At 45.6% G+C, this 14,084-nt stretch overlaps 1 protein-coding gene across 4 annotated transcripts in view; it reads left to right on the forward strand.

Moving 5' to 3' along the window:
* Positions 1-14,084, forward strand: part of LOC124013798 (NHS-like protein 2) — a 180,496-nt gene that overhangs the window by 132,214 nt on the left and 34,198 nt on the right. For all 4 annotated transcript variants that reach the window (XM_046328327.1, XM_046328328.1, XM_046328329.1 and 1 more), the window contains exon 2: positions 8,612-8,791. In XM_046328327.1, the coding sequence (XP_046184283.1) occupies positions 8,612-8,791 (180 nt within the window). The remainder of the gene's footprint in view (positions 1-8,611; positions 8,792-14,084) is intronic.

A 14,084-nucleotide genomic window follows, 5' to 3' on the forward strand; every position in this document is an offset into this window, starting at 1 on the left:
CCTGTTGATGTGGATGGGGGCGTGGTCCCCCTGCTGTCTCCTGAAGTCCACGATCAGCTCCTTCCTATTGGTAATCAGGCCTCCTACTGTTGTCGTCTGTAAACTTGATGATTGAGTTGGCCATGCAGTCGTGGGTGAACAGGGAGTACAAAAATGGCTGAGCACGTACCCTTGTGGGGCACCTTTGTTGAGGATCAGCATAGTGGAGGTATTGCTTCCAACTTTTACCACCTGGGGGCGCGTTCCGTCAGGAAGTCCAGGACCCAGTTGCACAGAGTGGTGTTCAGACCCAGGGCCCCGAGCTTAATGATGAGCTTGAAGGGCAATATGGTGTTGAATGCTGGGTTGTAGTCAATGAACAGCATTCTTACATAGGTATTTCTCTTGTCCAGATGGGATAGGGCAGTGTGCAGTGCGATGGCGATTGCATCGTCTGAGGATCTATTGGTGCGGTATGCAAATTGAAGTGGGTCTAGGGTGTCAGGTAGGGTGGAGGTGATATGATCCTTAACTATCCTTAACTAACTCGCAAAGTACATCATGATGACAGAATTTAGTGTTACAGGGCGACACTGTTTTAGTTCAGTTACCTTTGCTTTCTTAGGTACAGGAACAACGGTGGACATCTTGAAGCAAGTGGGGACAGCAGACTGGGATAGAGAGACATTGAATATGCCCGTAAACACTCCAGCCAGTTGGTCTGCGCATGCTCTGACGACGTGGCTAGGAATGCCATCTGGGTCGGCAGCCTTGCGCAAGTTAAAAAGTTGAAATGTCTTACTCAAGTCCGCCACCGAGAAGGAGAGCCCACAGTCCTCGGAAGCAGCCCGTGTTGGTGGCACTGTGTTGTGTTTAGCTTGTCCAGGAGTAAGATGTCAGTGTCTGCGATGTGACTGCTTGTCCCTTTGTTATCTGTGATTGTCTGGAGTCCTGCCACATACGTCTCGTGTCTGATCCACTTTGTGTCTGATCCACTTTGTGTCTGAGCCACTGACTCCACTTTGACTCTGTAGTGGCGTTTTTCCTGCTTGATTGCATAACTGCACTGTTTTGTATTCAACCATGTTCCCAGTCACCTTGCCGGGGTTAAATGTGGTGGTTCACGCTTTCAGTTTTGCGCGAATGCTGCCATCTATCCACAGGTTTTTGGTTTGGGTAGAATTAGTCACAGTGGGAACAGCATCCTTCTCATCCCGCACAACACCTCTTAGAAATGCAATATCTAGAAATACAACATCTACATTAACAACAGTTACCATGTCCCATCTGTCCAGGCGTCCCAATCGAAGTGGCATTCCATTGCCTTGCTAATGAGCAGAGCACTTGTGTGTGTGTGTCCCTGTAAGCGAAACATAGATTTACACGCCTGACAGTTCCATTTCACACACACACACACACACACACACACACACACACACACACACACACACACACACACACACACACACACACACACACACACACACACACACACACACACACACACACACACACACACACACACACACACACACACACACACACACACACACACACACACACACACACACACACACACACACACACACACACACACACACACACACACACACACACACACACACACACACACACACACACACACACACACACACGTATTCACACACAAGAGAGAGAGAGAGAGAGAGAGAGAGAGAGAGAGAGAGTCTCTTTAGCAGGACTGCCTGGCCTCTCAGGCTGTAGAGAAACACATGCTTCGATTCAGTCTTCACAGTGTGTGTTATGTCTGTGTGTGTGTCCCTTGAGACACAGTCAGAGAGAGGGAGGGAGAGAGAGCCTTACTCACTGCACTCGAAGCTTTCTGGCACAAAATGGCTTCTCGGTACTGCAGTAACACACACTCTGTATTGGGATCCCCATAAGTTTCTCCCAAGTGGGTGTGACACCTACTCCTGTTGCCTGCTGCACTGTTGCTTGGATTCCACCTGGCGATCTGTTCATTCTGCTCTGGCCTGTCGACCCATGTCTGGTATAGGTACCCCGGCCACACTACCTCCCTCTCTCCCGATCTTTCGCTCGCCTCCAGCACACTGTTGAGGCGAGTGACTCTGAACTTACAATGGCTAGCCCCAAGTTGTGATATTTTTTGCTTGTGCTTTATGCTATTTGCCTCATGGCTCCTGCATGCTTTGTTGACTATGAACTTGCTTGTTTACCCAACTGTGGGACAGTTTTTGTTTGTTCCACACTCGGGACTCCCGAATGTTACGCGGACTCTTGGCCTCCCATCCTATTCTAACCACCACTCACCGGCTTTATATTCATGTTACCTGGTGAAATTGCTGTACAATATGATCTTGTTGCCATCGAAAGCACATTCAAATGTTTTTAATCAACACTGTCCTCTTCCGTGCCCTGATTGTATTACTGCTGATTAGCAAAATACCTTAGCCAAATACATTTACACTCAGTTTTTCACAAATCCTGACATTTAATCCTAGTACAAATTCCCTGTCTTAGGTCAGTTAGCATCACCACCAGTATATCCTTCGCGTAGGGCTCGTCAGAGTCGTGAAAGGAAAAATAAGATTCTGCTAGTCCGTGGTGAATAATCGCAGTCCTGATGTCTCAAAGTTATTTTAGGTCATAAGGGACAGTAGCGGCAACATTATGTACAAAATAAGTAAAAATATGTTACACACAACGCAAATAATCAAACAAAAAAATATCGGCATCTTACATATACAGTTGAAGTCAGAAGTTTACATACACCTTTGCCAAATACATTTAAACTCAGTTTCTCACAATTCCTGACATTTAATCCTAGTAAACATTCCCTGTCTTAGGTCAGTTAGGACCACTACTTTACTTTAAGAATGTGAAATGTCCGAATAATAGTTGAGAGAATGGTTTATTTCAGCTTTTATTTCTTTCATCACATTCCCAGTGGATCAGAATTTAATTAGTATTTAATTAGTATTTGGTAGCATTGCCTTTACATTTTTTTACTTGGGTCAAACGTTTCAGTTAGCCTTTCCACAAGCTTCCCACAATAAGTTGGGTGAATTTTGGCCCATTCCTCCTGACAGAGTTGGTGTAACTGAGTCAGGTTTGTAGGCCTCCTTGCTCACACACGCTTTTACAGTTCTGCCCACAAATGTTCTATAGGATTGAGGTCAGGGCCTTGTGATGGCCACTCCAATACCTTGACTTTGTTGTTCTTAAGCCATTTTGTCACAACTTTGGAAGTATGCTTGGGGTCATTGTTCATTTGGAAGACCCATTTGCGACCAAGCTTTAACATCCTGACTGATGTCTTGAGATGTTGCTTCAATATATCCACATCATTTCCCTTCATCGTGATGCCATCTATTTTGTGAAGTGCACCAGTCCCTCCTGCAGCAAAGCACCCCCACAACGTGATGCTGCCACCCCCGTGCTTCACGGTTGGGATGATGCCGTCCCCTTTTTCCTCCAAACATAACGATGGTCATTATGGCCAAACAGTTCTATTTTTGTTTCATCAGACCAGAGGACATTTCTCCAAAAAGTACGATCTTTCTCCCCATGTGCAGTTGCAAACCATAGTCTGGCTTTTGTATGGCGGTTTTGGAGCAGTGGCTTCTTCCTTGTTGAGCAGGCTTTCAGGTTATGTCGATATAGGACTCGTTTTACTGTGGATATAGATACTTTTGTACCTGTTTCCTCCAGCATCTTCACAAGGTCCTTTGCATCTCTAGGAGACGGAACGCGTCTTCTTCCTGAGCGGTATGATGGCTGCGTGGTCCCATGGTGTTTATACTTGCATACTATTGTTTGTACAGATGAACATGGTACCTTCAGGCGTTTGGAAATTGATCCCAAGGATGAACCAGACTTGTGGCGGTCTACCATTTTTTTCTGAGGTCTTGGCTGATTTCTTTAGATTTTCCCATGATGTCAAGCAAAGAGGCACTGAGTTTGAAGGTAGGCCTTGAAATACATCCACAGGTACACCTCCAATTGTGTTAGGCGGAGCAGCACAGGGGAACCTAAGAGCAGATTCAGACCAGGAAACAGGGAAGAATGAACCAAGATATTTATTGCAACACAGGGAGAGATAGAGTGCAGATCCGGGGAAGCTTCGTTGCATTGTAGGAAACCAGATGTGGAGGCTGAGGTTGGAGTGAGCTGGGTTGGGACAAGGTAAACAGGTCCAGAGGGGAATCCAAGGGAGTGATGGTGAGCTGAATCCAGAACAGGGTAGCAGGGTGGTGAGATGTGGAGCAGGAACCAGAGGCGGAGCGGCTAAACAGCAGTGAGAGGATAAACAGCGTCAGGCAGGGAAACAGGCACAGCAGGATACAGAATCTTAAATAATAAAACATTTCTAGAAGCATGACTGACTGAATGGAGATTACGATCTGGCAGAGTGGAAGTGGCAGGACTGAGCACTTGTAGAGGTCTTGATTATGGAACAGGTTGCAGCTGGTGGGGATCTGCTCTGACTCCAGCAGAATGGCTGCAGGTCAAGGCGACACCGGATGTCCACTAGGGGGTGTGGCAGGAGCAGATGTGACACAATTGACTCAAATTATGTCAATTAGCCTAGCAGAAGCTTCTAAAGCCATGACATCATTTTCTGGAATATTCCAAGCTGTTTAAAGGCATAGTCATCTTCGTGTACCTAGTCCTCAGAACACAGCCTCAATTCGTTGGGACATGGACTCTACAAGGTGTCGAAAACATTCCACAGGGAAGCTGGCCCATGTTGACTCCAATGCTTCCCACAGTTGTGTCAAGTTGGCTGGATGTCCTTTAGGTGGCGGACCATTGTTGATACACACGGGAAACTTTTGATCGTGAAAAACCCAGCGGTGTTGAAGTGCTTGATACCCTCAAGCCAGTGCGCCTGGCACCTATTACCATACCCGTTCAAAGGGACTTAAATATTTTGTCCTGCCCAGGCACCCTCTAAATGGCACACATGCACAATCCATGTCACAATTGTCTCAAGGCTTAAACATCCTTCTTTAAGCTGTCTCCTCCACTTCATCCACACTGATTGAAATAGATTTAACAAGTCACACCAATAAGGGATCATACTGTAGCTTTCACCTCACCTGATCAGCAATGTTCCCTCTATTTTTTTCCGGCACTGAGCTAATTTCAGGTCTGTTGAGCTCAAACGTTGTGAGAATTCTGTGCAACTTCCAGCACGTGCTTACTGTGAACACTGAGGCTGTAGCCACTTTAAGTTAGTTTTAGCAGTGGTCAAGTAGGCAACTGTGGCTATTTGATCATAATGTAGGCCTACCAGAGTGACCTACCATCAAAAACAATGGAGAAAATGCACCCCATAACATTTTAACATGGAAATAGCTGTTCTATCGTTCAGCCTACAGTAGCAGCCAATATGTGGTGTTCAATGTACATGCAAGGCTTAATATTAACCTGTTTATCAACTTGTCTTTCAGACAAGGAGGTGACTGAAAATGTTGTTGTGGTGTTTGATGCAAGAAACCACTTTACAAAAGAGAATGCATCATTATTCCCATAGCATTATTACGGCGCATCAGACAAACTATGCTACCCCCTGCCTATTGGCTACTTAGCTTATTCAAGCCTGTCTCAAAATACAACACTGCCCTTTCAAGACAAAAAAAGCTCTGTAACTGACTAGCTTTTCAAAGATGTCTAGAAATGCACACGTTTTGTCCTCTTGTAGAAAGCAATCACTCCCCCACTGCTGACTACAAATGATCTATAACTGGGCTAATATTACACCAACCAGCAAAGGATATGAACGAATGTACAAATGTGCACACGTCGCTACATGTAGCTCTCGCTTTGATCTCAAAACAAGCGCATCTACTCAGGACTGCGCATGCTGTAAACACAGTCCAGTTCAAAGTGAATAGCACAGATCCATATATGGCAATGGTCTATTTGCATATAGGACTACCGGTCTGCCCCCCACCTGTGTAGAGTACGGGCTGAGTCAGATGCCTGTCAATGCAATAGAATCATACTCCGATGTGTTCTGCCTACAACAAAATCCTTTGCATACTTAGTTTTGCATACTAAGTCATGCATAGTTTATTTTGTTTCGGTACGTTGCATTGAAAGTGGCTAATTGTTCATTCGATCCCAAATCCCACAGTAAAGGGAAACGTTGATAGTGTTAACTAATGGGGGAAACTCTAGAAAGTTGAGTGAAGTTCAATCTAGTGCTTCTCTGCGCAGGCTGATATTTCTACTGTGCGGCAGTCCCATGGAGCTGCACGCACGCGCACGTGCACATCTTATAGGGAACGTTGTTGGTCAGTCTTATGTCATGGAAAGAGGAGGTGTTCTTCATGTTTTGTCCAATCATTACCAGACACTCCTCACATCCATTTCATCAACAAAATAAAAACATGAATTCGATCTTTAATGTGGATTCAAAGAAGAAACCATCAGGGATATAACTCTTAAACTGATCTTAGATCAGTGTTTTAAGGTAACTTCTACTACTTAATTCTACTGCTCAGGGCACAGGGGCTGGCGAGTACCTTTTGCCAATAGTTAAGATGGCTGATGGCCACTCATATCTTCCCTTAAGTAATGTGGAGGTCTGTAAGGACCCTGACCTCTGTATTAGAGGAGGCTGACCTCTAACTTTCCCTTTTTCTCTCTAACTCTCTCTTTCACACAAACACACACACACACACCTTTCAGTGACCAGCGATGCATAGACAACTGTATGTTTTTCTTATTTTCGGTTGTCTCTCCATCTTTCCTCTCCTCCTCTAAAACGCTGTGGTTACATAAGAGAAAGGAGAGGAAAGGAGGAGAGAAGATGGGGGGAGGAGAGGAGAGGAGGAAGAGCACATTAATTCCAGTGTAGAGGAACTGCTGCTGAACTTGTAATTAAGTAGACTCTGATAACCTTATGGGAGATAAAAGGTTTTCCCTGTACTGGAGCTACCGTTCTGTCCCCTCTGTGTGTCTTTCTTTTTTCTCTCTCTCTCTGTACCACTCCCTCTCTCCCTCTCTTCTCTCTCTGTCTTTCTATCTCCTTCTCATTCTCTCTCTTTCTCAATATATCTTTCTGTCTCTCTCTCCCTCTTCCCCTCTCTCTTTCTCTCCCTCTCTCTCATCCTGTCTTTCCCTCGTCTCTCTTCTCCCTCTCTCTTTGCGCCTCTCTGTTTCTTTGCAGATCACACAGCTTCTGATTCCTTCTCCCTCTCTCTGATTGGTTGTTATGATTTGTTATGGATTTATGAATTGTTGTTCTGTTTATGCTGATTATGCTGATTTCAGTGATATTTTTGTTATGATGATTATCTTACTGTTTTATTATTCAGCTGTGTGGGAGCCTGCTCCCTCCCTCCCCTACTCTTCCTGACAACGCACACACATACACCAGTGGGATAACTGTAGTTCCAAGGTGAAATTTGACGTTTGTGCAGGTCCCAATGATGTTGGAAGACACTGTCAAAACCAGTTACTAGGGGCAAGAACAACCTAAAAAATGAGTGCCCCTCACTGGGATTGAACCCACAGTCAGAGCTGGCACTTGCAGCTGAGTCCACTCCGCCATCAAACCACAGTGATATATCAAGCCCAGTTGGAATCAATGCCTAAAGTTTTAACCCTATCCAAACCTTAACCCTTAAAGGGATACTTCAGGATTTTGCCAATTAAGCCCTTTATCTCCCTCCCCAGAGTCAAATGAACTCATAGATACCATTTTTATGTCTCTTCGTGCAGTTTGAAGGAGGTTGCTAACTAGAGTTAGCACAATTACTAACTAGAGGTAGCGCAATGACTGGAAGTCTAAGGTAACTGCAAGCTTGCTAGCAGATACCTTCGATTCCCAGTCATTGCGCTAACGCTAGTTAAGCATTGGCTCATGAAACGACCTCTAACTTCCTTCATACCAGATGCAAAGACATAAAAATGGCATCCATGAGTTAAAGGGCTTCATTGCCAAGATCTCAAAGTATCCCTTTAACTTCACACCAGTCTAAATACATGCCTAAATTTAACCCTAGAGTAATTTCTGTGTGCCTACATTTAACACATTTGTCACAGAAAGTGAGGCGATCAAGTCAGTTTACTCGTTAAAAATAGACCTTTGTCCCTGGACATACGGAGATGAAGTCAGACTGTGATATCTTGTTGCAACACACACACACACACACACCTTCCTTTCCTTTCTCTAGTAACAATCCCTCCGTTCACACCCAGCTATTATGTAACACAAGTCTCTGGGTATTAGTTATGCAAATGTCATAAATTTGTAATTTACGTATGATCTATCACCCCCTCTCTCTATGTCCCTCCTCCCCCCTCCGTCGCTCTGCATCACTCCCTCTGTATTTGCATCCCAATCTCTGTATCTCTCCTTCCCTCTGCCTTCTCTTCTCTCGCTCTCTCCATCTCTGTCTGTATTTCCACCTCCCTCCTCTCTCTCTCTATGTTCTCTTGCTCTACCGCTCTCCTCTCTCTCTCACTGCCACTGTCTCCCCTCTCCTCCCTCCATCTCCCCCTGCATCTCTCCACCCTCCCTCTCCCACTCCTTTCTCCACCCTCTTTATCCATCTACTATCCCTCCTCCTTCCCTCCTCTCTCTCTACCACTCTCTTCTCTCCATCCCTCTCTCCAGCCAACACCAACTTGGACGCAGAGTCGAAGCGTAGTGCGGCTTCGTCGTCGACGGCGACATCGGCCCACTTCCGGTCTCCATGGCAACAGAGCGTGAATGTGTTTGGCTCGTGGAGCAGGCCGGACTGTGTTCAGGAGCTCCATCAGGAGGCTCAGCTTAACCTGCAGAGCCTGCTGCAAGGTACAGTAACTAACCCTGGGTGGGTGGGGGTGTGTGTGTGTGTTGGGAGTGTGTGCGTGTGTTGGGAGTCTGTGTGTGTCGGGAGTGTCTGTGTATGTGGGGTGGAGGATGTAGGTTGGGGATTGAGAAGGACAAGGGGTGACAATCTCTGTTTATGTGATGAAAGATGCCGCTGCCGTGTTTTTATGTGATGGTGTGTGTGTGAGAGAGGAGGTCGATGTGAGGGGACCTTGCTGCCATCTTTATAGTAATCCATTCCGTTCTCCTCTCTGTTTATACCAAATATGCTGCTCTGTTTATACCAAATATGCCGGTTATGCGTTCCTCTCTCCCTCACTCTCGCTCTCTCTTTCCCTCACCTTCTCTCTCTGTTTCACACACTCTCTCACATCTCTTCTCTCTCTCTCTCTGCCTCTCACTCTGCCTCATGCTAACCCATGACTGCCCTTCTGTGTGATCAGTTACCCTGGTTTAGATTGGCTGCTTAGATTATGGTTGCATCCCAAATGGCACCGTATTCCCTATACAGTGCACTACTTTTGACCAGACCATAGGGTGCTATATAGGGAATAGGGTGCCATTTGGGATGCAGATTTATCTCTGTGGGTTAAGCCTTCCCTTCTTCCTTAACTGAATGAACAGATGAATGAATAACTGAATGAATGAATGAAAGAACGCTTACTGCCAATGCATCATCAGGTTGCATTTCCCTCCCTTTTCCTTCCCTCTCTTCCCCTCGCTCTCATTCTTGTTCTCTCTTCTCTCTTTCAATCTCTCTCGGTTTCATTTCCCTCTCTCCACATCTGTGTGTTGCTGACTGTACCGCATTGGTCAGAATGCAATGATGGAGATGAGGAATCCAGGTTTAGGAGTATTTATAACACACACAGTTGAACACAGGAACGCACCAAAAGGCACATGGAGAGAGGGTTTGGATGGAGATCAGGCGTTAGGGTTTGTAAAGGCCTTGGAGAAAGGATTGGATGTGTTGGATTAGGACGGAGGTGGTGGTCTGGAAGGAAGACAAGAGGGGAACATTAGGAACAACATAAAGGTGCAGACTTGACAAGGTAGTGCCAGGTGATTATGGGAAGAATATGGGCTTAACATAAGTACAAATGTAGGAGACTGCCAGGACTAAACGTATCCAATGATCAATTAGCATCAGCTAATTTGATGGATTTTACCCCCTTTTACTCCACAATTTTGTGCTACCCAATTGCAATCTTGTCTCATCGCTGCAACTCCCCGACGGGCTCGGGAGAGGCGAAGGTCGAGTCGTGCATCTTCTGAATCAAGACACGCCAAACCGCGCTTCTTAACACCCGCCCGCTTATCCCGGAAACCAGCCGCACCAATGTGTCGGAAGAAAACACCGTTCAACTGATGACCGAAGTAAGTCTGCAGGTGCCTGGCCCGCCACAAGGAGTCGCTAGAGCGCGATGAGCCAAACCCTCCCCTAACCCGGGCGACGCTGGGCCAATTGTGGGGCCACCCTATGGGACTCCCGGTCACGGCCGGTTGTGTCACAGCCTGGGATTGAACCCGGATCTGTAGTGACTCTTCAAGCCCTGCGATGCAGTGCCATATACCACTGCGCAACTCGGGAGGCCAAGTTCACTATATCTTGCCTGGAAATGAAGAGCTTGCACTTTCGTGACTATTTTATTAGTACCGTTGTTGCTTGACAAGTTATGTCAAGTTCACTATTTAAACTTTTAGAACCATGTAACTATTTCACTGGTTAAATGGTCTGTTCTCATGATTAATGGTCTGTCTTCTTGGTCCTAAATTAGAACTTGGTCCCGGTGTGTCTATGTGTACAGTATCAGTCAAAGGTTTGGACACAACTACTCATTCAAGGGTTTTTCTTTATTTTGACTATTTTCTACATTGTAGAATAATAGTGAAGATATCAAAACGACAAAATAACCCATGGAATCATGTACAGTAGTAACCCAAAAAGTGTTATAAAATTCTTCAAAGTAGCCGCCCTTTTCCTTGATGACAGCTTTGCACAATCTTGGCATTCTCTCAACCAGCTTCAGCTTCAGCTCTCAACCAGCTTCTTTTGGGTTACTACATGATTCCATATGTCTATTTCATCATTTTGATGTCTTCACTATTATTCTACAATGTAGAAAATAGTAAAAAATAAAGAAAAACCCTTGAATGAGTATGAGTGTCCAAACCTTTGACTGATTGTGTGTGTGTGTGTGTGTGTTAGTTTAGAAGCCTTATAGTCATTTATCAACCAGAAATAGGTGTTGTCAGTGCAGGCCTGAGCTCTTCAGGAGCTAGATGTTAATTGTATTAGTCCCATTATACAGACAGATAATCTATTGCTATTCTCTCTGTTCAATACTGGCTATTGAACTGTTGTTAAAACAAGCCTGATTGTCAACCACTGTAGTGGTCCTTGTATAGGGACAGTGCTAGACATAGCCTGTGTCCTAAATGGCACCCCTATGAAGTGCACTACTTTTGACCAGGACCCTATGGGCCATGTACATAGGGAATAGGGTGTCATTTGGGACTTAAGCATAGAGATTGTGAGTTTTGTGTTCAAGGCCCTACTCCTTGAAATGATCACTGATCTGACATGAAACCACTGATTGTCACTCACTTAGTTGGACCTGGAGTTGATTCCAATCAGTTAAATGGCTCCCTTTATTACCCCCTTGACCCCTTGCTCCCTGCACCCATTCTGTCCTTGTATCCTTTCCTCATTCCCTTGTCAACCCTCCGTCTGATTCCTTGAAGGAGTGGAAAAGTGTAAGTAATATTGCGGAGATATTACCTACATTTCTACCGCTGATCACGTTCATGTCATCAACAAAGACCGGGGGGAAAGGAATCATTCATCTGGTTACGAAAATAGAGCACTAGCCACAACCAACTCCAAATTGACAGTCATAACTGGACAAAACCACCCATAGCCTTTCCACCAACCCTAAGGCCCTCTTAGAATAGGCTAATCATCGATTGTCAATGTTCAATCATGAGTACAGAGGAATGAGACAGAATCTGCATCCCCAATGGCACCCTATTCACTACATTTGACCAGGACCCATATGGTTCCCCATAGCCCCCTGGTCAAAAGTAGTGCACTACATAGGGAATATGGTGCCATTGCGGACATGGACACACCGAGATGGACAGAAGAAAAGAATGAGACCGAAGAGGGATAGACAGGCTGTGCGTTATCAGACGACCTCGTTGGACTGAAAGAGGGGTATTGTTCCTCCTGTACTCCCCCATTCCTTCGCTGGGGAGATAAGAAAGGGTGACCCCATTTTTAACCGGTCCCAGTTGCTTGTCTTGTTAGGGGTGGCTGGGTCTGAGTATGAAAGGGCACACACACACACACACACACACACACACACACACACACACACACACACACACACACACACACACACACACACACACACACACACACACACACACACACACACACACACACACACACACACACACACACACACACACACACACACACTTAGTGATGCATGAGAGGAGAGGGCGACTTGTCTGGACAAGGGGTTAATGATGGAAGGGAGGAGGAGGGGGACAGGCCCTAATTACCGCTGTGTGTGGGAGTGTCTAGCATACCTTCACACACCAACCAGTGCCAATAGACCCCAATAGCCCTGTCCTATTCCTTTACTATACTGTAGTGTACGCCCTACTATCAGTAACCATATGGACCAGCTATGTGTCTCTCTGCCCGCCATCCTCCTCCCTCTATCTCTGCATGCGATCCGGTGAGTTGAACTTGAGTTGCGTGACATCTAGCTAATTGGCAAATTATTCTGTGTGTGTTCTGTGTATTCAGTTGAATGATTCCTGTTGAGTATTATTAGCGTAAAATTAAATGGAGTCGCACACTCTATATACAAGCTCCCGTTAATTTGTTGGGTAAACCGCCAACGTTTCGGCATCACTGTGCATTCTTCTGCTGCCATAACAAACAGTAGCAAGCATTTCATTTCGTCCCAACTGGCTCCCTATGGGCCCTGGTCAAAAGTAGTGCACTACATAGGGAATAGGGTGCCATCGGGCACCTCCAGTCACTATTTTCAACTTGTTGTATTGTTACTTTTAAGTTGGAATCCTTCGTGGTGAAACTGCCAAGTCTGTTTGCGATATTATACCAAAGACGTTACTACTCTTTTTTCCTTGCTGAACAGCATTGCACATCATTGCAAGTGCGATAGTCTGTCTACTATGACGTCTACTTTTCTCCCCTTGATGCTGGAGCTTCTCTCCACTGTTTAATAAACAAAACAAGAACAATAACAAATGAGCCTGGGGCAGCCAATTGGGCTTTTGCCCTTAATGTAGATCTCAGTTTTACTTGCTCTGCATTTTGTTAGGGGTGGATCAGCTTAATATTGTGTGAAAGATTGCTGCTTTCATCAATGTAATTGTCTGCATCCTTTCCAATCCCCCATATATTTTTTGGGAAAATATATATATATATATCTATATACTGTACATACAGTACATACACATGCATACATAAACATTCATACTGTCATGCTGGTAAAAGAGGACCCAAAAGCGACTTAACAGAAGCAGAGTTTAATAATGTTCAAAACGGAATAACTGACATCCTCTAGATTTGTAAAAACAACTGGAGAAGCGGCCACAGACTGCAGGTCGCTTAGGCGCAGGCCGTAGTCGACTGAGACACCTGCTCACACGCAGCGTCTGATGAAGGCACAAAACACGACAGAACAGGGTGATACACAATCACGGCAAAAACACGACAGGACAGGGCGAAACGCAATCACAGCATGGTGAATACAATATAAGGAACCGACGGAACAGGAACGGATTACAAAGGAATAAATAGGGAATCTAATCAGGGGAAAGGATCGGGAACAGGTGTGGGAAGACTAAATGATGATTAGGGGAATAGGAACAGCTGGGAGCAGGAACGGAACGACAGAGAGAAGAGAGAGCGAGAGAGTGAGAGAGGGAGGGGGAGAGAGAGGGATAGAACCAAACAAGACCAGCAGAGGGAAACGAATAGCATGGGGAGCACAGGGACAAGACATGACAATAAATGACAAACATGACAGTACCCCCCACTCACCGAGCGCCTCCTGGCGCACTCGAGGAGGAATCCTGGCGGCAACGGAGGAAATCATCGATGAGCGAACGGTCCAGCACGTCCCGAGACGGAACCCAACTCCTCTCCTCAGGACCGTAACCCTCCCAATCCACTAGGTATTGGTGACCCCGTCCCCGAGAACGCATGTCCATAATTTTATGTACCTTGTAA

The sequence above is a fragment of the Oncorhynchus gorbuscha genome, linkage group LG25, assembly GCF_021184085.1.
Source record: "Oncorhynchus gorbuscha isolate QuinsamMale2020 ecotype Even-year linkage group LG25, OgorEven_v1.0, whole genome shotgun sequence".
NCBI lineage: Eukaryota > Metazoa > Chordata > Actinopteri > Salmoniformes > Salmonidae > Oncorhynchus > Oncorhynchus gorbuscha.